Here is a 17821-nt window from a genome sequence, read left to right as displayed (position 1 = left end):
CTCATAGTTATTGAATCTCTGCAGGCATTCAAACCCAAGGAGTCTTAGCCCAGAGCCTATGCTGTTAATCAGCTCCTCCCTGTGAAAAGTTTTCCAACGCAATCAGCGCCAACACAGCCAGCACATTCTGGTGAATTCTCAAGACAGACGACCATGGTGTTTTCAGGGAAGCTTTATTGGATAACGAGGCCCCGTTTCTACCATGATGATAGGAAACATTACCTTTGAACTCTAAGCAAAATGTTATTCTCCCCCGCCAAAATTCTATTCTCATTAGTAAATCTGTATTATAAAAAATTGTACCCGATTATTAATATGTTTTGAATTTCATCAATAAAAATTCATGGAGATTTGTTCAGTCTCTCATTATATAAGCGCCCATGTAACATCCTTGATATTGTTTCCTGGCCCACAAAACCTGGATAGTTACTATTTGACCCTTTACAGAAAATGTCTGCAGACTTCTGCTCAAACTGAGAGAGAAGTGGAGAACTGGCAGATAGTCATAGTACTGGTGGAAATCCCCCACTCCCAGAACTTGGAAGTAATCAATAACCCAAATGGCTCTCTCTCCCAAGCTATTCAACAAGCTCTTAGTCATTTAGAGATGAAGTTTCTGTCTACATGTTTTAATTCCCACCGATGGGTGAAAAAGAAAAGAAAAAAGAGAGGAGAAGAGAAGGGAAAGGAAGGGAAGGGAAGGGAAGGGAAGGGAAGGGAAGGGAAGGGAAGGGAAGGGAAGGGAAGAGAAGGGAAGGGAAGGGAAGAGAAGAGAAGAGAAGAGAAGAGAAGAGAAGAGAAGAGAAGAGAAGAGAGAAGGAAAGGAAAGGAAGCAAAATTTACTTCAGTCAAGGTATTGCTCCTTGGAAACTGGCAAAAAAAAAAAAAAATGTGTTCAGGGGAGGAAACTTGACTTTTCTATCATCTCAAGAGTTAATTTATCAATGTTTTCTGTTACCCGAAATGACTGAGAATTGGCCACTCATACTAAGTATCAGTTTGCTCATTCATTCCTTCAACAAACCTTAAGTATTTAACAGGTACCTGCCCAATGGCACTCTGCTAGATAGATGGATCAGCCCTAAAATAGCTCACAGATTAGAAGAAGATAAATATCAATACAATACATTCTATAATACAAAGCAGTTTTAAAAGACCACAGGAAATGCAAATCAAAACTACAGGGAGATAACACCACACACCCAAAACGATAGCTATAAGCAACAGGACAGATAACATCGAGTATTGGCATCAACGATGTGGGGAAACCAAAACGCTTATACGCTGCTCGTCGTCGCAATAGAACATATAACAGCCACTTTGGAAGACAGTCTGCAATTTTCTTCAAACGTTAAACATACACTTAACATCTGACCCAGAAATTCTACTCCTGAGTATCTATGCAAGAGCAATGGAAGCATGTGTCCACATTAAGACTTGCAGACCAATGATCATAGCAGTATTTTTATAATAGCCCCAAACTGGAAACAACCCAAATATCCATCAACCGGTGAATGGGTAAACAAATAGGGTACATCCATAAAATGGAACACTACTCAAAAGGTAAAAAGGAACCGACTACTGATACACTCAACAACATGGATGAGCTCAGAAACAGGATCCTAAGTGAAAGAAGCCACTCTCAAAAGACCACGTACTCCATGATTTTAGATGAAATTTCTAGAAAAGGACAAAACCACAGAGGCGGAAAGCACGTGAGTGGTTGCCTGGGATTGGGGCAAGAGCAAGGAGTGACCACAAACAACCATGAGGGAAATCTGGGGGATGATGGAAAGTTATAGAACTGTGTTGCAGTGATGGTGGCACAAACGTACGCATTCACTAGAGCTCATCGGCACGCTGACCACGGGTGTATTAACCGTACGCGGATTACATCACAACAAAGCTCTTTGAACAAACGCAAGGATCAGAGGGGCGGCTGACTGCCTGAGGTGGAAAAAAGGGTAGGGGAGGCTCTGCAAGAGACAGAACCATGCGATAACATTAGAGTAAGGGACGTGTCGTGGAGGCGAGGATTTAACGGTGTGCAAAGGCGAAAAGAGGAATGAAAACTAAGGTAGCATTTGAGGAAGGAGAACAAATACGTGATCCTGGAGGGCAGGGTGCACAGGAGGGTAAGCAAGAAATCAGGAGGGGTCACTAGGAAGTTGGTACTTCATCTCATAGGTGATAAACGTCATTAAGAATTTTAAGGAGGTGACTATCAAATTTGAGTTTTGGAAAGCTAACTCTGGAGCCTATGTGAAAACGTGACTTAGAGACAGGGGAAAAAAAAAACCAAGACGCTGCGTCCAGGTGAAAGACAGAAATGAAAGTGGCAGAAGTCAGAGCAAAGAGACATTTGGAAGATAGAATGAGCCTTTTAGGTTCTAATGAGGTAGTGGGAGAGAGACACAGCTGGCTTCTGGTCCTAGCACCTGCAAAGACAGTGGTGTCACTGAAGAAGGCAAGGAACACAGGACCAGAGGCTGGTTTGGGGGGAAGGGCACAACGAATCCTGCTTTGGGTTGATTTTTGAGGTGTCGTGAAAATATTCACGTACAAACATCCGGTGCACAGCTGCAAAATTGGAAAGCGTCTGGGGCTGAAGCTATGCCTTGGGGAATCCTTAGCAGGGGGGAAAAAATATATACATATATATACACATATATACGTGTGTGTGTATATATATATATATATATATGTATATAATCATATATATATATAAAACTATATATATATGTGTATATATATATGTGTATGTGTATATATATATATGGTCAATAAACCCACTGAAGTGAGTTCAAAATCACATGGACTCATACAAGCAGCAAGTAGATAGGGCTCAAGATTAAAAACGCCAGCAAGAGTCTACCTTCCGCATCATGCCTGCAGAGACATTAAGAAAACGCCTTTTCCTCTCTTACTATTCTGACAGTTTGTTCCCAGCAGATGGCTAACGGATTTTTATAAAGAGTTAGTAATTACAGGGGCGCCTGGGTGGCTCAGTCGGTTAAGCGGCCGACTTCTGCTCAGGTCACGATCTCGCGGTCCGTGAGTTCGAGAGATTGCACCTGTGGCCCCTCAGTTCACCTACAACCACCCAAATGCACAACAGTTCTACAATTCTTTCAATAATATACTATGCAAATCAGCAGCCTGGAGACTTACCTTCCTGGACCTTCCCAATGCCCAACAATGGCTGACACATGACATGACCAAAACATTTCATACACTATTACATACAGGAATAGTAGGATAATTGTAGGACATTAGGAATTGTAGACAAAAAGGGGTGCCTGGGTGGCTCAGTTGGTTAGGCGCCCTACTTTGGCTCAAGGGCGTGATCTCACAGCTCATGGGTTCGAGCCCCACGTCAGGCTCTGTGCTGACAGCTCGGAGCCTGGAGCCTGCCTCGGATTCTGCGTCCCCCTCTCTCTCTGCCCTTCCCCAATGCGCACTCTATCTCTCAAAAAATAAAATAAAATTTAAAAAATTAAAAAAATAAGTAAAAAACAAAGAATTGTAGACAGAAGAACAGTGAACTAAATGCCAGGAAGCCCAGATTCAACACTTTATTCTTCCATCATGGACAAGTTCATTATATTCTTTGTATTATGTACAAATGAGAATATAGTGCACAGAACAGATTTTGAAATTGTGTTCTACAATGTACGGTAATATTGCTTGAAAGTTGATCGTCTCATACACACAACCTTCTGTCTATCTGCGGGCCAGGAGAGATCAAGTTGTGCTCTACTGTTATGGGAGGGAAGAGTCTTTGATGGTAAAACTTGAAAATAATTTTACTGGAAATCATGCCTAGGAATGGAATGACTGCAGCATTACAGATCCCCCTTATGTAGATGGTCTTTGATTCTGTTCCTGTCCATTTCTAGCCTTTTGGGTAAGAGAACTCTGAACGTAACCTAGAACCCTTCATTCCTCAGGCCTTCCCCCACTCCCACGCACCCACCACTGCCAGTGAATAGGGTCCTTCTCCAATAGTGAGTCTCCCACCTTCCCCTCTGCTTTCTGCTTGCGTGGCCACCTGTCTGTATGGGCCTGTCAGACAAAAAATTCCCCAAGGGCAGGGTAGAAGTTGTTCATCATTATACAGTCAGCACCTCGCACAGTGGAGGGGCTCAAGAAATGACCCCCAAAGCGAAAGAAGAGCTGGAAATTAGAAGGAAGAGAGACTTCCAAATGACACCTATTAAAAAGAAAATTTGGGGGCACCTGGATGGCTCAGTCGGTTAAGTGTCTGACTTCAGCTCAGGTCATGATCTCACGGTTCGGGAGTTCCAGCCCCACGTTGGGCTCTGTGCTGACAGCTTGGAGCCTGGAGCTCATTTCGGATTCTGTGTCTCCCTCTCTCTACCCCTTCCCCGCTCATGCTCTGTCTCTCAAAGATGAATAAACGTTTAAAAAAGAAAAAAAAATTTAAGGGCGCCTGGGTGGCTCAATCGGTTGAGCGACCGACTTCAGCTCAGGTCATGATCTCGCGGTCTGTGAGTTCGAGCCCCATGTCGGGCTCTGTGCTGACCGCTAGGAGCCCAGAGCCCCCTTTGGATTCTGTGTCTCCCTCCTTCTCTCCCTTCCCCCATTCATGCTCTGTCTCTCTGTGTCTCTCAAAAAATGAATCAACGTTAAAAATTTTTTTTAAAAAAGGAGAAAATGTTTATGTTATTTTAAAGAAAAATTGCATATAAAAGGGAATAAAACTATGATGACACGGTACACGTATACGTATTGAAATGATTACTACAGTCAACCTAACATACTGGGTTGTGTGGTTATTTCTTGTCGGTCTGTAAGAGCTCTGTGAATTTTTTTTTTTTTAATATTTTTAATGTTTACTTATTTTTGAGAAAGAGAGACAGAGCATGAGTGGGGGAGGGGCAGAGGGAGAGGGAGACACAGAATCGGAAGCAGGCTCCAGGCTCCGAGCCGTCAGCACAGAGCCCGACGCGGCGCCCGAACTCACCAGCGGTGAGATCGTGACCTGAGCCGAAGCCGGACGCTCAACCGCCTGAGCCACCCAAGCGCCCCTCTGTGAATAGCACCGTTATCAGCTGAAGTGACACCAGTTGTTGCAACCAGCACTCAGGGAGAGGTTCATTGGCCGTGGGATGGGGCACCCTGCTCCACACAGTCATTCAGAGATCCAGGCTGATGAGGGCTGTGCCGTCACCAACAAGTGGGTCACCTTTGCTGTTCTGCCAGGACACCGGGAAGAGAGAAAGGCTCACATGTGGGAGGTTGGGCCTGGAGGAGTGCTCTCACTTCTGCTCACATCCCTTTGGCCAGCAGCTCGGCGCTTGGCCACCCCCTGCGGGAAGGTTGAGAAAGGTAGTGTACCTGGAAGCCCGTGGGGGCAGCGTAGGGGGTGAGAAATGGACTTCAAAGGGGCACCGGGAAACCGTTAGGGATGACAAATATTTCTTTACCTTGATTGGGGCGATGATTTCACGGGCACTGTACGTGTGGCAAGACTCGTCAGACTGTACATTTTAAGTCAGGGTGGTTTATTACACCTCAACTGTACCTCGACTAATAAAGCTGTAAACATAGTTTTAAAATCTTTCCATTAATCTTTTACCTAATAATTAAAGCTAATACCACTTCCCACAGGAGTCTCGTGTGCAATCTCGTGTGCGCTAGATCAGATGAGCAAAACTAATGTTTTAAAAGTCTCTGGTCGGGTGCCTTGGCCGGCTCAATGGGTACAGCGTGTGATTCTTGATCCTGGGGTCATGAGTTTGAGCCCTACGTTGGGCAGAGAACTTAAATAAATAAATAAATAAATAAATAAATAATCATTTTTGAAAATTAATTAAATAAAAGTCTCTTGTCCGTTCATCTGATGATGAATGCTGATACACAGAATGTGGTACATACAGACAACGGAGTATTTTTCAGCCTTGAAAAGGAATGAAATTCTGATACACGCGACAACACAGAACCCAGGAAGCATTATGCCGAGTGAAATAATCCAGACCCAAAAGAAAAACTCGGTATGATTCCACCTATATGAGGTACCTAAAAGAAAACAGTCAAAGTCATAGCGACAGAAAGTATAAGGGGTGGTTGACAGGGGTCAGGGGAAGGGAGAATGGGGGAGTTCGTGTTTAATGGGGACAGGATTTCTATCTGGGAGGATGAAAAAGTTCTGGAAATGCACCGTGGTGGTGGTTACACAATATTGTGAATGTACTTAATGCCAGTGAACTGTATACTTAAAAAAGGTTACAAAGGTAAATTTTAGGTTTTATATATATATATATATATATATATACACACACACACATATATACACACACATATATACACACACATATATATATACATACATATACACACACACACACACACACACATATATATATACACATACATACATATATATATATATATATATATATATATATATATATATATATATAAACACACACACATACACAAAAAACCACAATTTCTTTTCAAAAGTCCCCTGTACAGGGGCACCAGGGAGGTTCAGTCAGTCACAAGCGTCAGACTCTTAACTTGGCTCAGGTCATGTCATGATTTTGTGGTTCCTGGGTTCAAGCCCTGCATCGGACTCTGCACTGTGAGATTCTCTGGGATTCTCTCTCTCTCCCTCTCTCTCTCTCTCTGCCTTTCCCCAGCTCATGTGTGCACTCTCAGCCACTCGCTTTCTCTCAAAATATATAAACATTTTAAAAAACAAAAATAAAATAAAATGTCCCCTGTGCCATATTCCATCTGAGGAGGAAGGATATGAGATGTGGCCTCTGGCCCACTTTTAGGTAGCAATTTCTTGATAAGTTAAATATCTAACTTAATAGCAAGAGTAAAAACACATTCAGCAAGTCCTTAGTTTGGAAAGTACCGTAAGAATCATGAAACTGATTCTAAATTTACCTCTAAATCATGAAAGCAAAATGAAGTGTGATTTCAGTTGGATTTTCTGAGAGTGTAAGTGTTATTGTAGTTGGCTTGTTATTTTAATTGTTGGCAATCACTGCTAATGGACTACCCTCACTGCTAGAAAGATAAACAGTTAAGTAATTAAAATATTCAAAACCCAGGGCTCCTGGGTCAAACTCTTGATTTTGGCTCAGGTCATGATCTCACAGTTCGTGGCATCGAGCCTCAAGTCGTGCTCTTTGCTGGGTGTGGAGACTGCTTGAGATTCTCTCTCTCCCTCTCTCTCTCTGCCTCACCCCGGCTCATTCTCTCTCTCTCTCTCTCTCTCTCTCTCTCTCTCTCTCTCTCTCTCTCAATAAATAAGCTTTAAAAGAAAGTCCTTCTCCCTTTAAAAAAGTGTTATGTGGGGCGCCTGGGTGGCGCAGTCGGTTAAGCCTCCGACTTCAGCCAGGTCACGATCTCGCGGTCCGTGAGTTCGAGCCCCGCGTCAGGCTCTGGGCTGATGGCTCGGAGCCTGGAGCCTGTTTCCGATTCTGTGTCTCCCTCTCTCTCTGCCCCTCCCCCGTTCATGCTCTGTCTCTCTCTGTCCCAAAAATAAATAAAAAACGTTGAAAAAAAATTAAAAAAAAAATAAATAAATAAAATAAAATAAAATAAAAAAGTGTTATGATTATTCCAATGGCAGTTTCACAAATAATCTTGGGTCCTCGGCGAGCCTTCAGATGAGTGATTAGAATGCAGAAGCTGACAGGCTCCAAATTAAATTAACAATACCCAGTGTCAGGCTTCAAGACAAACGTGTATCAACACTATCAAACAGGCAGTTCTCTGGGCCACTTGGAACGTCTTCCAGACGCCAAGCCTTTCCGAACTCAAACATGGAAGAGGAGAAAATACAAGGGAAGGGACTTTGCTCTGTCAACACGGACACCCCCCTTAGCAGGTCGGCGCAAATTAAATAAGTACAACCAAATGGTTTTAAGTGACTGGGTCTCAACATGCAGGTGACAAGGAGGAAGGGCAGAGAGATAAAAACGTTAGCACTTGAAGGAGCAGAACAACAAATACTATCATGGATGTGCTCACCTCTGCAGTTCAGTAAAGACGGCCTGGCCTGGCGGTGATGTTGACTGTGAACGATGAGAAGGGACTTGGCACCAGAAACTCTCATCCTTCGACTAGGACTAGAATCACAGGGCCACGGAAGAGAGGAGAGAATGGGCCGGTGGGGGTTCTAGACGGGCCCAGCAGAGGGGAGAAACGGAGGCAAGATTATGAAAGCAGAAACCAGAGCATGTGTGAAGTGCCTACAAAGGGCAGATTTGGGGGTTCTGAGGAAGCCTTGAACCCTCTCCTCTAAGTCAGCGAAAACTGCATCAGTTCTGAGTGCATCTGGTCCCAGATGAGAAAATCACTTTTACTCTGGGAAGCGGAAGCACAGACGGCCACACGCTCAGAAACCTGTGGAGACTGAAGTGAGCAAAGGAAAACCAAAAACCAAAACACCCAGATTGAGCCCACAAACCATTTTCAAGAAGACTTTTCGAGCAAGGCAATGTAATAAGTAAGTCCTAGGGACGGAGCATACAGAGTGGTGATCGTATATTTGAAAGTTGCTAAGAGAGTACATCTTAAAAATTCTCACTACGTGGAAAAAAAAAAAAGAAATACAACAACAGTAACAAAATAGCAATGTGTTAGGTGAGCTCCCAGGTAAAAATTTCAGAAAATAAACACCTTCAAAGAAAAGGGTTTCTCTCTGTTTCAAAGACAAAGAAAGCTTCATATCTGCTGCTCCTAGGGGCACCCCCTTCACAAAAGGCATATTGTGCTCGGGAACTGGGGTGTGCACGCTTTGAGATTTGTATAAATAATCAACTCTTCCTTTAGACATTCTAAAATGTCTTGTCCTCCTAAGAGATTCCAGGGAGCAATAAATTGATAAATTCACTCTATATTGTTCTTCTAAACTTAAATTTAAAAAAATCTTGGGGCCCCTGGGTGAGCTCAGTCTGTTAAGTATCTGACTTCGGCTCAGGTCATGATCCCCCCCGTTTGTGAGTTCGAGCCCTGCGTCGAGCTCTGTGCCGACAGCTCAGAGCCTGGAGCCTGCTTCAGATTCTGTGTCTCCTCCTCTCTCTGCCCCTCCCATGCTCATGCTCTGTCTCTGTCTCTCAATAATAAATAAACATTAAAAAAATTTTTAATCAGAGACGAAATTATTTATTTACCATATTCTTAAATTCTGTGTGAGATTCTGATTAAGCTTGCATAGACTTTTATTTTCCAGTCTTTTGGGGGGGTAGGGGCAGAAGAATTTTCTCCCCTCTCTTGGTAGAAAAAGCTCCAGTGAAAGGACTGGTTGTGCCCTAGTTCTAGAAGGTGCTGAAGAGGCAGGCCCTAAAGCAATATGGAGAAAACTACTACTTTGGGGGTGTGGGGTAGAGGGAATCAACCAAACAAAGATATCTGGAGTCCGACTGAAACTTCTAGAGCAATTGAAGCCTTATGTTCCAAATACCTAAACAATGGCCGCTATTTATGCACAGTTCAAAAGAACTCATGGCATCAGAAGGCACCTTCGGAATAAGATTGCAGCTAATTCTCTCTGCAGCAGAAATCCACCCCCATGAATAACAAAGCTCCGCTCTGTTATTCATAGTAAGGATTAAACCCAGTGGGATAAAATGCCCAGCTGCCAGGTCACCTTAGCGCAGGGCTGAGCGTGGAACACCGACTTATCATTTCTCACCCCCCTTGGGAGCCCCGCGGTGGGTACAGGAGCCAGTTCCTTCAAATGCGCCAGTCATAATCCCTTTCGCTATTTTTTTTGTTGTAGGTATATATTTTTTAAATGTTTGTTTATTTTTGAGAGACAGAGAGACAGAGTGTGAGTGGGGAAGGTCAGAGAGAGGGAGACACAGAATCCGAAGCAAGCTCCAGGCTCCGAGCTGTCAGCACAGAGCCCGATGCGGGGCTTGAACCCAGGAACCTCGAGATCATGACCTGGGCTGAAGTCAGACGCTTAACCCACTGAGCCATCCAGGCGCCCCATCCCCTTTTGCTGTTAAAGGAGAAATTAGTTAAGAAGGAAAATGCTCCCAGAGACAGAGCTGAAGGGGGTTCAATAAATAGGAGTACAACCCTTGGCCCCACTCACCCAAGGGTGAGTGCAACCATTCAGAGTAACACAAAACTGGGGGTGCCAGGTGGCTCATTTGGTTAAGTTTCCAATTTCGGCTCAGGCCATGATCTCGCGGTTCGTGGGTTCAAGCCCCGCGTGGGGCTCTGTGCCCTCAGCTTGGAGCCTGGAGCCTGTTTCGGATTCTGTGTCTCCCTCTCTGTCTGCCCCTCCCCCGCGCGCGCACACACACACACACACACACACACACACACACACTCTCTCTCTCTCTCTCTCTCTCTCAAAACTAAACAAACATTAAAAAAAAAAACTTTTAAAAAGAAAAAAGAGTAACACAAAACTCATAACACAAAATGAAAATAGGGGCACCTGGCTGCCAGGCCCCCACGTTGGGCCTAGAGCTTTCTTTGGAAGAAAAAAAAAAAAAAAAAAAAAAAAAAAAAGGAATGAATAAATATCAAAATGTAAAACCAAAACAAAAAGGTTCCCAGCCTATCCCTACACCTCCAAAAGGCTGCCTCTGGAGCATGGGGCGGGGGGGGGGGGGGGGGGGGGGGGGGGTTGCCGTCAGCCCCTCCACTCCACGGCTCGGCCTCCCCCCCATTCACGGCTCCCCACCCTCCCCCACTCCAGCTAAAACAATCTGCTGACCGTGCGCGGCTCACATGATTTCACAGCTTCCCACCTAACAGAACTTCTTTGCCAAAATCCATAACCATCCTTCAGGACTTGCTGCAGAAGGCCTCCCCATGATCCCCACCCTTTGTGAACTCTTCTTGGCACCGGGTTCATAGTGAGCTTGCAATCAATTCCAAGTTTAGTGTCCTTACCGAAATAATTCCATGCGGAAGAATACGTCGTCTGGCGTTTGCTCCCGGGTCGTCCCGGGCTGGGGGCGGGCGGCGCGGCCTCACCCGAAGCCACACTGGTCCTGGGCGGACTGTTATAGATGCAAGTGGGTACATGCGGGTTCATCATAGGGTTCTCTACTCGTGCTTATGTTTGGAAGTTTCCACGGTGAAAATCTGAAAATAACTAGCATCACAAAGCCAGCTAATGACAGAACTAAGATTGGACTCCGTATTTTAAGCCCAGGGCCCTCCCTGCCTGCTACGGTTTCTCATGGATTATTTCACAGCAGCTCTTGCTGCTTTTTTCACTGTATCCAAAATCGTATTCATTGTTTATTTGACAGGAAAGCCCGGTTGCTCTCCTCAAAGAGCAGGCAGTGTAACCAGGGACACAGGTAAACAGATAAATCACAGTGGAATGGTGAGGACAGGAGCCAATGGAGGAATCTGAGTGGAAGCAAACAGTTTTCTGTGGGGGAAACAGAGCAGTTAAGCACACTTGAGGAGCCCAGAAACGCAGCCGCGCCAGAAGGTGGTATCCCAGGTTGAACTCAAGAGCTAAGCAGGGATATTTTAGGTTCAGGAGTTTGGGGACAGAGGCACGACTCAGGCATGGGCCAAGGTGCGGTCTTGTGGAGGCCTGGTGAGGAAAAACAGGGCCAGGTGGGGCAGATGCCCTGGGGAGGTGAGTGGGGGCCGGGCTGTGATAGGGCTTGAAGCCAAGCCAAGGGGGTTGGATTTCACCTCCCAGGCAATCAGGAGTCGACACGCAAGGGACATAATCGCCATCAGGATTATTAGGAAGGTAACTGGCAGCTGTGTGCATGGCAGCCGGGAGTGGGCTTTCACAGGCGACCGGAGCCAGGATTAGTATGAACGAGGGAGGTACAAAATCAAGGGGGGGCCAGAAAGCCCAGCAATCCAGATACCTATTACTTTAATGCAGTATTTCTTTAATACTCAAAAGTAATGCAAGAAAACCCACAATTAAAACAAAAATCCAAATTGTCAATAAAGCCAGGTTGTTGCTGTTTGTTTTACAACCCTGCCTTACGCAACTGGCCGTGCAAACCTCCCCCCAACTCCCCATTCCCCACCCCAACTCCACTGGGGGAGTCTAAGAGAGCTGACATGATATGGGAACAGATTGAACAACATGAGACTTTATATATATTGGTGTGTGTGTGTTTAATATTGTAGAGCTTTTATTAACTTTTCCCACTTGGTTCGCAATATGGGAGGATATTTTGATAAGTGCACAGAGGGACACACAGCTTCTTTGCCTCCGGCTCCAATAGGGCTCGGCAGGGCTCTCAATAGACCCAGACAGTAAATGAGGAGGGACCACCCTTAAAAAGCACCTGGCTAGCTCAATCCGAGGAACTCCCTCCAGACTCCAGATCTCCGGGGTGGTGAGTTCGGGCCTCACACTGGGTGGAGAGATTACTTAAATAAATAAAGCTTAAAGAAAAACAAAAATAAAAACCACAAGAGCAAATGCCCAGAGGGTGAAAGAGGAGAGGGCAGATTCAAGCAACATTTCCAGGGCAGAAATGAGGGGGAGGCGGGCGGGTGGGAAATGCAGGACGGGGAGGGTGAGCCCAGTGCTCAACTCAAGCAGAATTTATTCTACCCAACTACATCCTGAATACTTCAGGGGCAAAAATCCCATTCCCCTCGTTTTTTGTATCATTTTGCACCCAACTCAATAAGTTCCTATTAATTCATTAAGCAGAAGAGAAGAGCTTACGTCCAAAGCACACACGACTGAAAGCCCAAATGTGTATTTCCTTCATGTTGCCTCCCTCAATGAAGCCCGGGTCACTCATGAATATTCAAAACACATTAACCATTAATGATAACTAAGACCCTCCCCCCCACACACAAAGCTAGCAAGTTATTTGAGTGACACTCTCCTGTCCTCCTTCCATCTCATTTTGCATCCTGAGGACTAAGGAGGAGAATAATGAAAGGGAAGGCTCAGTTTATAGTCTCTGCAGCCACAATCAGATTAGAAGAAAGGCTGACCAAAAAATGGTTGTTCCCGCCCACCCTGTACAATTGGGAGAGAATAACTGAGCTGCTTTACAGTTTTCTGTATCAAGTATTAACTGGATTCCCACTGCGCTCTCCTTCCCTGATTTGCAGTCTTGCTCATGTTAGCTTCAGCCTTGCGTGGTAAGAACATTTGCTCGCTCCATCTCTATGGAGCAAATCAAAGGCCAGCTCAGGACTATGGACAGTTCAAGTGACAACAAGAGTGAGGCATCACCCAGATGAATCATCAGGTGTGGAAATACGCTCAAGAGAGACTCACAATGACCAGGGAGACCTTCATAAATAAAAGCCGCTGTGAAACCTGATTTCTGGATGGCTTCAGAAGGCTGAGTTGCTCTGGGAAAGAGGTACTGAAATGACAGCTTATGGCCCGTGGCTAAGGCCCAGGCAAGAAGCCATGACTAAACAGGAAATGGGTTGAACCGATGTATGAGTGTTCAAAGCACAGGCGCGGGGCTATTCTCTGCTACATCCTACAAACTGAAAATAAAGCTGCATTAACCCTCACAGCTCCCATCGTTTATTGGGAGACTACTATGCACCCAGTGTTTCACAGGCATCATTTTTAAAAATATTTTTAAGTCTTTTTTATTTATTTTTGAGAGACTGGAGGGGGTGGGGGGAGGAGGGGCAGCGAAAGAGGGGGAGACACAGCATCTGAAGCAGGCTCCGGGCTCTAAACTGTCAGCACAGAGCCCGACGAACTCACAAACCATGAGACCATAACCCGAGCTGAAGTCTGATGCTTAAACAAGCGAGCCACCCAGGCTCCCTGCACAGACATAATTTGTAACAACCAAAAGCCCTGCAACGGATAGCGTGATCTTCATTTTACGAAAAGACGCTCAGAGAGGTTAAGTCATTTGCCTGAAGTCACAAAGCTGGTCCTAAAGGAGCTAGAGTTCAAACCCGGAGGAGCAAAGGCAGGCTTAGAGAAATGAGAAACTTTTCCTTTCAAGCTCTTGATGACCCTACTTTTAATTAGAGGGAAGCGAATGAGGTTGAGGTTGCCAGTGCTGGGTGAGATTCCCGTCTTCAACATTTTAATACTTTGTTCATCGTGGAGTATTTGCATGAATTATGATTTTTTAAGTGTCCCATATTAAGACATTATTTATGAGGGTTTTTTTTGCACCCCAGAGGCATGTCTCACCGGTCTCACCCTCCGTTTGGCTCTGTTCCGGGCTGCCAATGACCTGTAATAACCTGAATGAAGCCTGTGTTTTCACTGCTGACTTTTCACTTTCCTCCTGTCTATTCTGCCTACTGGGAAAGAGGTGTTTGTTGATGTTTTTTTATTTGCTTGTTTGCTTCTTTCATTTGTTGTTGTTATTGTTGTTTGTTTTGTTTTCTCCTTTGCCCTTTTTTTTACTCAACACTGGTCAGGATACTTACAAGCAAGAAATGTGGCAAAAGGTGGTAAACTGGAAAATGGGCTGCAAAAAATTCCACACTGTCCATGAATATATGCAAGCACATTTAAAAAGGAAGTGTCTTAGAGTAATGTCTTGCCCCCTGCCCAAAGCTGGAGAATATATTTATTTTTGTAACAAATGAGCTTCCATAATGATCAGATCTTCACACATCTGCTTCACAAAATTATCTCTGAGCCCCATTACCAGACACAAAATTAAATAAATACTATGAGCTGGGGCTGTGGGTTGTCGCTGGTAGCTGCAGGGAGAAAAGTCATCCTTTTTATTTCTAAACTTTTGTTGCTACAAATGTGGTGCTGTTATGACAAACTCCAGGATGAGGAGGGGAACAGCCACGCCAACAGCAAACACAGCTGTTTTGATTTGTATTCTGTGGGCTTTTTTTTTTTATTAACTAAATACAGTGTTTGATTAAAAAAAAAGTCAACATTGGGACGCTCATCAATTACACGGGAGAGAAACTGATATAGAAATTGACTAGGTTCAGGTACCCATACATAACCACTTTGCCATTTCGGCGCTGATGTCAATAAAAACGGCATTCATTCAGCACCTACTGTGTGTCCAAACACAGCCAGGAATTTGAATCACCAGGACAAAAGGCCAGGTTTCCAGGGCATCACCATTTGGACTCATGTTTTACAGAGGAGAGTGCAGTCTCTTTGTTTAATTAAAAAAAAAAAAAAAAAAAGCTTGATCTCAGTCCATATACACTTTCTGTAAGACAGGCCAAGAGAAATTTATAGAAGCAGAGGGGGCAGACCTCTGGCAGGGTTACAACAAAATTAAATGCTCGTGGCCTGGAGTTTCCTGTCCCTTTTCAGCACTTTCAACTCCAAACAAAAACAAAATTAAAAACACACACACACACACACACACACACACACACACACACACACACAAATGAAAACCAGGAGCAATGAACCAGCATCAGGACTGCTTTTTGTTGCTGGGGCAGAGGATTACACTTCTGGATGGCTCCTTCAGTTCTCCTAACTTGACCTATCTGACCGACGTTTAAAAGGGAGCAACGAAAAATTACCTCTGGGCTCAGAAAAATCAATGTTAAAAGTCCAGATTCTAAGTCCCACACATTCTATGCATTAGAAAGTCATTTAGGAGGCCCTCTGTCCCCTTCACCTGAATTCTAACAAAGATCTTAATTAATCTGGTTTTTCAACTCATAGGAGTTTAGAGGGCACATAGGAGAAGGGGTGGTGGCTCTACTCACTAGCTCAGCCCTCGCCCTATGGATGGCCAATTTTTTTTTTTTTTAATGTTTATTTTTGAAGGAGAAAGCAGTAGAGGGGCAGAAGAGAGGGAGACACAGAATCCGAAGCAGGCTCCAGGCTCTGAGCTGTCAGCACAGAGCCCAACGCAGGGCTCGAACTCACGAGCTGTAAGATCATGACCTGAGCTGAAGTCCGACGTTTAACTGACTGAGCCACCCAGGCGCCCCTGGATGGCCAATTATATCATATTTAATGACCCGAAGGGCAGGCACTCATTGACTCACTCACTCATTAACTCATTCATTCATTCACTCACTCATTGACTCACTCACTCACTCACTAACTCATTCATTCATTCACTCACTCACTCATTGACTCGCTCACTAACTCATTCATTCATTCACTGATTCATTCACTGATTCATTCAACCACATCCATCAGAAGCCTCCTCTGGGCTGCTCCAGCTCCTTCAAGTTCCTGCTAATACCACCCTCTCTGACTTCAAGGGATGTCTACAGAGTTGCTGGCGTTCCTGGTAAGACCGTGCCCCCCAACCCCATGCCAGTGCAAATCTCCTGAACCAAAGACCCTTAGGAGGTGTATTAGTTTCCTGCGGCTTCTGTAACAGAGTACTATGGACTACATGGCTTGAAGCCACAGAAATGGATTCCCCTGCAGGTCTGAAGGCTGGAATCCACAGTCGAGGTGTCAGCAGGCTCTCCCTTCCCCTGAAGGCTCTAGGGAAGAATCCTTTCTCTCCTCTTCCATCTTCTGGTGGCCCTGACAGTCCTTGGCTTGTGGCTGCATCACTCCAAATATCTGCCTGTGTCTTCATGTGGCATCTTCTGTGCCTCTGTGTGTCCTCTCCTCTTCTGAGAAGGACACCAGTCATTGGATTTCAACCCAGGATGATTTCATCTCGAGGTCCTTAACTAATCGTATCTACAAAGACCCTGTTTCCAAATAAGGTCTCATTCTGAGGTTCCAGGTGGATGTGAATTTTGAGGGGACACTATTAAACCCCCCTACTGATTCTCCATCTTCCCCCAAAAAGCTGTCAGAACAAGCCCCTTTACCTCAGCCTCCACGGAAGTCCAAGAATCCCCTGCGCCCCTGACTTTTACCCGTTCCCACTGTTACCTCAACTTTCCACACAGCAGACAGAAAAATTACATACAATTGCATATAGCTAAATATATAGTTACGTATTTGATATATATTGTATAATCAATATAAGTCAAGTCGTATCACTCCCTTGTTTATAACTCCCAGTGACTCCCGCTGCAAGGGGACACTTCCTGGCCACCCTCCAGAGCCCTGAACCATCTGCGCTGGGTACCCTCCCCCCATCTTCCCTTCTTTCTCCCTCCCCTGCTTCACCACTTCCTGCTCTCCTCCTGGGTACACCCACCTTTACCTTTTCTCGCCTCCTTGCCCAAACACACCAAGGTCATTCCAACACTTGCCGATCCCTCTTGTCTGGACAACTGCCCTCCAGACTGTCACACGGATCAGACCCCTGTCCACACGTCACATCCTCAGAGAAGCTTCCATTTATCCTATTTAAAACAATGCATGCCCCCAGCCACACCCACCCACCCACCCACAAACACACGCACGCCTCAGGTCGCTCTTGACCACGTTACCCTAATTTAGTTCTTTCTTTACAGCACGTAATACCATCCAAAAGCATCTTATTTATTTCCGTGTCTGCTAATGTGTAGTCTGTGTCCAGCAATAGCATGTCAGCCCCACGAGGGCTCCACGGTTCAGTGAAGGGGATACGGATTCGTACGAAGCGGAAACGCTCACGGGGCGGAACTGTGCTGTGGAATGTATCTTCACGACCACCTCACCAGGCAGGTACTATTGTTATTGCTATTTTACAGGTGGAACAAGGGAGATGGGGTAACTTGCCCAAGGGAAGCCAGCGTTCGAACCAGTGGGTCTGACTCTAGATCCTATGCGCTGGGCTCCCTCATCAGGGCCTGCCTCGCAAACAAAGATTACATACAGCACTTTGCCAAGGGGTAAAGGTTATGCAATAGGCCTGTGGGGGCCGGATGAGGAAACTCCGCCCGAGTCGGGGCAGGGGCTTCCTTTTGCAGCTGAGTTCTCAGGCAGAGGAGGCAACCAACAAGTGAAGACAGACAGCCGGCACAAGAGTGTGGC

At 45.3% G+C, this 17821-nt stretch overlaps 1 protein-coding gene across 12 annotated transcripts in view; it reads right to left on the bottom strand.

Moving 5' to 3' along the window:
- PITPNC1 (phosphatidylinositol transfer protein cytoplasmic 1) overlaps positions 1-17821 on the bottom strand; it is a 274896-nt gene that overhangs the window by 203126 nt on the left and 53949 nt on the right. The window contains exon 1 of one of the 12 annotated variants that reach the window (XM_058705663.1): positions 10903-11934. The exons of the other annotated variants lie outside the window; for them this stretch is intronic. Coding sequence (XP_058561646.1) covers positions 10903-11037 — 135 coding nt within the window. The 5' untranslated portion in view covers positions 11038-11934. Of the gene's footprint in view, positions 1-10902; positions 11935-17821 lie in introns of those variants that run through there. 12 annotated transcript variants of the gene reach the window in all.

Source organism: Neofelis nebulosa, chromosome 16, assembly GCF_028018385.1.
Source record: "Neofelis nebulosa isolate mNeoNeb1 chromosome 16, mNeoNeb1.pri, whole genome shotgun sequence".
Classification (NCBI taxonomy): Eukaryota; Metazoa; Chordata; class Mammalia; order Carnivora; family Felidae; genus Neofelis; species Neofelis nebulosa.
The sequence above is the reverse complement of the archived record's forward strand: the minus strand, read 5'-3'. Positions and strand labels throughout refer to the sequence as shown.